At 38.2% G+C, this 7,521-nt stretch overlaps 1 protein-coding gene across 1 annotated transcript; it reads left to right on the forward strand.

Annotated features, from left to right (window-relative positions):
- The first annotated feature begins 550 nt into the window (after positions 1-550).
- On the forward strand, positions 551-7,521 carry LOC139636535 (protein disulfide-isomerase). Its single transcript, XM_071504680.1, has 11 exons — positions 551-1,119; positions 1,322-1,522; positions 2,295-2,419; positions 2,523-2,660; positions 3,490-3,597; positions 5,014-5,139; positions 5,283-5,480; positions 5,581-5,701; positions 6,661-6,842; positions 7,083-7,172; positions 7,283-7,521. Exons 1-11 carry the CDS (start codon positions 939-941, stop codon positions 7,364-7,366), a joined length of 1,554 nt encoding a protein of 517 aa, XP_071360781.1. The 5' UTR covers positions 551-938; the 3' UTR covers positions 7,367-7,521.

Genomic DNA, 7,521 nt, shown 5'->3' on the forward strand with positions numbered 1-7,521 from the left:
CAGCTTCATATGGTCTGAGCAATGTGAAAGCTGTAATAGTTCACTATGGAACAACAAATTTAATCAATCAATAAATTGATCCAATCATTTGTACAACATCTTTTGTATATAGTAAAAAAAAATGAGACACAAATGAGTGCACAAAAAATAATACATAGGCTACATTAATAAATGAATATAAATGATTAAATAAAATAAATTATGACATAAGACATTCAAATCAAAAGCCAGGCTAAAAAGTTCATCACTTTGGTCTATTCAACGATTAAACAAATCAGATTAGTGAGTTTTGGACAGAACCAGGCTAGCAGTCTCGATGCTAACAGGCTGAAGGCATGAAGCATATAGAAAAGTGCCTTTACTGTTGAGCCCATGCACTGAAATGCAATGACCGATTAATGCATCGTTATCTGTCACCATAATGATGGTGTATCTGTGCCAGGTTGGACTTTTTTTTTTTAAAATCTAAATGTTGTCATGTTATTATTTATCATTCTATCATGTTGCCAGGGAAATAAAAGTGGTCTTGGTTACGACAAAGCTGAGTATCTTTTAAACATGTGCACTAGTGGGTGAATTATGTTGCATATGTGCATGTGTTTAGCGAGTGTTTGCATGGGTTTGTGCTTCCATTTTGACCTTGCTGGGGCTAACAGTGTTAGACAAAGGGCATTTAGATATTAGTGATATAGTTGATATGAACAGCAGCCAATAGCAGGGATACAGCAGGGCTTAGATAGGAAAGTTAATCAGCTACAGACTGGTGGGTCTAGTCGGCAGATAACAAAAGCATTCACAACTACCAGCTCAGCACTGAGACACACATACACACACATACACGCACATACACATATTAGCCCTTCCTTTCACCACTCCCTTCATACTTTCCCGTCAAGCTTGTTCCAGTGTTCAATTTGTCAGCTTGTGGGTGAACCGTCATGAAGACACTGTTGCTGCTGGGGGTGACGGCCTTCTGTCTCTGTGTGTTTGTCGTTGCTGACACACAGCACAACCGACAGGAAGACAAATCTCTCCCCGAGAAGGATGGAGTTTTACAGCTGAAAAAAGGAAATTTCAACAGGGCACTGAGAAAATACAAGCAGCTCCTGGTGCATTTCTGTAAGTTACACACTGAGGCTCCCACAGCTTGATCTTGACCAACATGTGTAAAAAAAAATGACACCATAGGAGTGATTTAATGGTTTGTAAGTGCCTCTGTCACAAAGCCAAATAACCACCTCATACTGAAGCCAATTCATCACCTTTCCTCATCATTATTCATACTCACTCACTGTGTGTGTTTGTTTTTACATGTGTGTAGATGCTCCTCTCTCTGGAGAAAGTTATCGTGTATCAGAAGCTTTCGAAGGTGCTGCTGCAGAGCTTCGGGAGTCAGAGGTCAAACTGGCAGTCGTCGATGTGAAAAAGGAGAAGGACCTGGCTAAAGATCTCAATGCCACAGGTCCGCCGATAATCAGGCTGTACCTCGCTGGAGATAAACAAAACCCTGTACCCTGCCCTGGTAAGTGCAAGTGACAAATAGTATATCCTTTACACATTCATATCTACAGAGCTGTGATTTATTATTATTATGAATTTCGTTGAGATATTCTGAGGTCTGGAGTTACTCACTGGGATTTTTCCAGCTTGAACAACGACTGAGCCAATCAGAGCCTAAACTAAACATACTGTAGTTATATGGTCACTCAGTAGTTAAATTGCTCATGATAAAGGGCTTGTAAATACAAATTAAATCTGCTGTATGACAGTGGCAGGCAAATAGCAGCCCCTGGGCCAAATCTGGCCCTGCAACACAGACATTTTTGGCCCACTGAAAAAAGTTGAAGTTTCTCTTCATAGTTTCCAGCAAGAGGCTTGTGTAACTCTCAGTAAAGATGACCTTCTAACAACAAATATAATCAATGATTTGTGCCTCAGACACTAATAGGTAGCAGTTTAATATACATGGTGTGCTGATGGAAAAATTGCATTTGCCTTGAGACACAATCCTAAAAGTTTTGTAAATCTTTTATTATTCTGAAAGGGAAAAGAAAGGAGGAATTTTTTCACATTTGAAGAGTCAGGCTGTTTTCTCTGGCTTTATGCTAAGCTAAACTAATCGTCTCCTGGTCCTGCATAGATAAGAGACAGACGTGAGAGTGGTATCAATCCTTTCATCTAATTCTCAAAAATGAAAATGAATATGAAATGTAATAACCGAGCTGTTGAATATTAATTGGTTTGGGTTAAATACTGAAAGTGAAAATAATATGTTTTCTTGGATTGCGATTTAGTTCCTCAGAGCTCGGCGTCCATCTTGACCTGGCTGAAGCGGCGGGTGGGGTCTGCTGCTGACCTCATCGCTGATCTTAGCCAATCAGAGGCCTCAGAGGAGTTGACAGTGGTTGGATTTTTTAAGGTGAAAACCAGCTATTTGATGCGCGTTTTCTTGTCTCTGGTGTTATGACTGAAGTTTAACAACGTGTGTCTTCTTGTGTGACTGTGTGTGTGTGTGTGTGTAGGAGTTGGACCAAGAGTATATCCAGGTGTTCTACTCTGCAGCAATCGACCTACCTGACATTAACTTTGCTGTGACACAGAACAATGAAGTTATCAGTAAATATGGTCTCACACATGATGTTGTGCTGCTGTTCAAAAAGGTACCTCACATACAACCCATGCATACACTCACACATACAAGTACACAGGGGTGTGCAGGACCAGAGCCCTTCTCATGAAACACTTTAGTAGAAATCTATTCGACAACATTTTCTAAAAAAAATGTCAACATACAATATTTATAACAATGTATAACATTGCTATGTCAATTACAAAATTACAAAAATATTACCTTTGAAAATACTTAGAAACAATATAATAGAAATAGAAAAGACACACAACTTGTAAAAATATTGTCATCTGAATCATCATTTTCAGCTAATGATTATTTTCATTATTGATTAATCTGCCAAATATTTTCTTGATTAATCAGTTAATCTTTGCATATGTAGAACAAACCAAAGAATATTTGTGTTTTCCTGTTTAAAAAAAAAGATTATTTAAGTAAGTAAAACAACAAATTACGTTGTTTTATAAATATTATATTTTATAAATTATTACATGCCTCTTATATTTAGATTTATTTCATTAAATCTTGACGCACTGACTTGTAGAGTCAATCTGATTTTATAAAAGCTCATTAATGATATTTCAACACTGCAATTATAATTTATAAAAAGACAATAACAAAAATGTATACATTGCTGTCTGCGCAGAAATGTTTCATCTGTCAGTATGAACAGAAATTGTCTGTGATGGACGAGAGAATGCTTCAATAAATAAATAAATGAATAATCACAAAAACATAAGTTTCAGAAACGTTAACGCAAACGTCAATGTCCAGAAGTTCATTGCACTCATACCTGTGTATTATTGTGTCTGTCTGTGTGTGTGTGTGTGTGTGTGTGTGTGTTTGTGTGCCTGTTGCAGTCTAAACTCATCCAGGCTTATAAAATGATGCCTCAGACATCTAAAGAGGAGCTGATCGTCTTTATTACTGTCTACCAGATGGAGCCAGTCACTGAGTACACTGGAAAGGTTGAGTAATAGATGCACATTATATATCCACACACACGCAGACACACACACACACACACACTGTGACTGCTCGGCTGCAGGGAAATGATAGCTTTGTTTATGTGTGTGTGTTTTGTTGTTTCAACTCACTGGGATTGTTTGACTAAATATTGGTGTGTGTTTATGAAAAGTATCAAATTCTCCACCTAATGATGCCTCACACACACTCAACTCAACATCTGTTCTGTTCCAAAGACTTTTTGACGACTGAGCTTAAAAGCATATGAGTTGCTTGTATCTGATGTAACTTGAGCTGATATATGTGAAACAAGTTGTTGAGAAGTTTGATACTGTAACACAAATGGATTCAAGATATCCATAAATGTTAAAACTACACTAACTTTTAACAGCCATCTTTTAAACATACGTAACATGAGTCTTTAAAATGAAAAATTTAGATTCTGGGCTGAGTATGTAATTGTTTGCAAAAGCAAATGACACATTTTGTTGATTTTTAAAGTGAAAGGAAGTAAATACAATCTCTCCATGAAACAGACAATAATAATGAGCCTTTTGTCAAACACACTGTTGCTTTTTATTCCATGAACTTGAAAAACAGGAAAAAATTTGCACAGCACTTAGCAACTCTGCCTCTGCCAGATATCACAGCTTACAAAACTGTTTTGTAGCTTTCTCAGTTATTCTTGACTTAGGGATTTTCACCCACTCTTTCTTTCAGATAACTTGAAGTTGTGAAATATTTTTTAGGCTGCTACCCACATAATTTTTAATTATGTTCAAGTAAGCGGACTGTGTTCCAAAAGCTTCTACTTGTGTTTTTTAAGTAGTTTATTAGATTTTACTGTATATATTTGTAGTGGAATCCATTCTCCCTTCTATCTGTGCAATGTTTCCTGTGCCACTGGCTGCTCCACTATTTCCATCCCCGTGCTTAACTGCTGGCAAAGGGTTACCAAGTGCTGACTTACTAAGGTTCCCAAACTTTTACACATTCACAATTATTGCTTAATTTGTTTCTGTTTTTGAAGTTCAGGGAATAAGAAGTAACAGTGCATTAACATTAGAAGTCTCATTTTTAATGTTTGTAGCAGAGGTTGTATTTACATCTTTTCAAATCAACAAAATGTGTACTCTGCTTTTGCATGCAAATGTAATTTAACATTATATCCTATAGCTATGTTGTGTCTTGACTGAAAAAAGGCAAAGAAAAACAAAACAAGCCGAAATAAATGTGAAGATTTCATACATGTAACAACATCTTTTTCTTACTGTCACTCTGTGGAGAACCACAATAGCAACATAAAAATGGCTGGCAGGAGTAAGCACAAGACGTATAACTACATGCACTGTGAATGATTTCTAATATCTTTATATGCAGTCTATGATGTGGACTGACTGTTATTTCATCTCTTGCAGACAGCCGCTCAGATCTTAAACTCACCTGTGTTAAACCACGCCCTCCTGTTTGTTAACAAAAGCTCTGCAGACTTCAATGAGATCTACTCTGCCTTTAAGAGTGCTGCAGAGGCATTCAGGTTGAAGGTATACACACACACACAAACACACACACACACACAGTACTGCAGCACATACAGTATGAGAATAACCTCACCACACAAGCAGTTTTAACACGTCACTTCTGTGTGTGTGTGTGTGTGTGTGTGTGTGTGTGTGTGTGTGTTCAGATTTTGTTTGTGTGGGTGAATGTGGATGAGCATCGTAATGGCAGGATGATGGAGTACTTCCGAGTACGAGATTTTGAGGCTCCTCTCATCCGATTGGTCAACCTTACAGACCATGTGACCTATCACCTGCCCTCTGACACTCTAGATGAAGAGACCATAAAAAAATTCTGTCAGTCCTACCTGGAGGGCAAAGCTAAGGTAACGTACACTTACATGTAGTGTGTGATACATAACGGAAACTGGGATGACAGGTCGTCCTGATGTGTATGATGTGTTTCTGTGCATGTTAATGTAACAGCCTAAGATGCAGAGTGAGCCGATACCTGAGGGATGGGACAAGAAGCCGGTGAAGGAGCTGGTGGGAATGACTCTGGAGAAAGTTGCCTTTAACCCCGACAAGACAGTTTTTGTCCTGTTCTGTATGTAAACACTTTCCACCTACAGTCTGCTCAGTGACCATGGATTTGAAAAGATGTCTAGGCATCTGAGTTAGAATTGGGCTAAATGAAGCTGAAAATCTCAAGCTTATATTTAACCATTGTTTCAACATCATTTAAATAACTGCATTTCAGAGTTATAACTTTGAAATGTAGTAATTTCAGTTGCAAATTATGTTAAAAAAGGGTTAAATGTAGACCTAGACGTAAAAATGTTCACTCTTCAGCCAAACTGGTGCCTAAATGTAATTTGGAAATAAACAAATCCATACTTACTTGGTAGTTCAACCACGCTCAGTTCTCAGTTCGGCTGTATGTTTTATGGCTTCTTGTTGTTGTTATTTTGTGCCCTTATTGTTGATACTTGTACTCACTAACATGGTCATACCCACTGAGGTCATGTCAGGCCTGTTTTATTGGCTGATTCCAGTATTCCTGCAAGGGATTGCTCATAGTGGCGACACCTCACCCTGAATTATCACACAGCTCTGCAGTTTCCCTCAGAGCTTTAGTATCTTTCAGCTCATTGTTTTGGTTTACAGCCTGCATTAACACCAGTCCTGCAGCAACAGGCAAAAAAACCTATCAAAAATCAAAGTTAGCAACTATCTGGTGCAGATACTAGAGCATTTAAGGGCCTGATATTTGATGAAGACTAAACATAGTGATAAAAGAAGAGTAAATATTCACTAGGCGGCCAGAAACACCATTTAAATGACATCTAAATCACTGAGACATCTAAAACCTTTCATTTCATTTTTCACACCTGGATATTTTTTGACCTTCAAATCAGTTGCTGTTTAAAGTGTCCTTCTGTTTCCTTCTCCCTACTTAACTTTTCTGTGTTGTCCTTATTGCTTTGATGCTGCAAAGCTTACTTGTAATTGCTTCCTGTACAAATCCCAAGTAAAACCATCTGAAACTCACTGTGTGTACTTTAGATCTACCCTACAGTCAAGAGTCCCGCGCTCTGTTCCCGCTGTGGGAGGAACTAGCCAAGGCCTTAACGGAGCGAGAGGACGTGGTCGTCGCTCGCATCGATGCCTCAGCAAATGACATCAACATGTCGATGCATGGACCTTACCCATCGCTCTGCCTGTTTCCTGCTCTGTATGCTGAAAGGGTATGAGGCATCCCAGGAGCAAAGATACTGTCAATAATATAACTGTTTAAATAACTGTTTAAACAGACGTCCTGTTAATGAGGATAAATATATACTGATATACATTTCAGCCTGACAGTCAGAAATGACAATTAGAAGCTGAAAAATATTGGATTACATAATGTTAGCCTTGCTCTGTGTGACAAACCGGACATCTTTCAAGGTTGTTAATGTTCAGTATGTGATCTGTGTTTCCATCAGGTGGTGGTTTACACTGGAAAAAGGAAGTTGAAGGACCTGGTTAAGTTTGTAGATAAAGAGATGGAAAAAGCCAAAAAAGACAGAGTTAAGGTAAATCATCTTCCTGACTAGTTCCGTATTGAGTTTAATGTCACTGTGTGTGTTTGATGTTTTACTTTTTTTCTGTGTTAAAAATAAACTTCTTTCCTTTGTGTCTCCAGGAGGATGAAGACAGGAGGAAGTACATCGAGGCCATAAAAGCTGAGGAGGCAAAAAAAGACAACCAAACCAAAGACGAGCTTTAATGCAAGAACAAAGAGAGTAGTGTGTGTGTGTGTGTGTGTGTGTGTGTGATACCTTTTAGTCAGTTGTCTCCAAACATGGACGTGGTTTTATCTACCCAGCTGAGCTGTCATTAACCATCTGTCCAATCAGATCCAATAAAGTCTTCAGTTAAAAA

Source organism: Trachinotus anak, unplaced genomic scaffold (assembly GCF_046630095.1).
Source record: "Trachinotus anak isolate AG129_WGS33_773 ecotype Australia unplaced genomic scaffold, CSIRO_AGI_Tana_v1 ptg000019l, whole genome shotgun sequence".
Classification (NCBI taxonomy): domain Eukaryota; kingdom Metazoa; phylum Chordata; class Actinopteri; order Carangiformes; family Carangidae; genus Trachinotus; species Trachinotus anak.

What these genes read in the sequence shown, in the direction of transcription:
- LOC139636535 (XM_071504680.1), top strand. Translation starts at nt 939, where the DNA reads ATGAAGACACTGTTGCTGCTGGGGGTGACGGCCTTCTGTCTCTGTGTG. An exon ending in AAACCCTGTACCCTGCCCTG is followed by an intron (nt 1,523 to 2,294) that starts GTAAGTGCAAGT and finishes ATTGCGATTTAG; the next exon opens with TTCCTCAGAGCTCGGCGTCC. An exon ending in CAGTGGTTGGATTTTTTAAG is followed by an intron (nt 2,420 to 2,522) that starts GTGAAAACCAGC and finishes GTGTGTGTGTAG; the next exon opens with GAGTTGGACCAAGAGTATAT.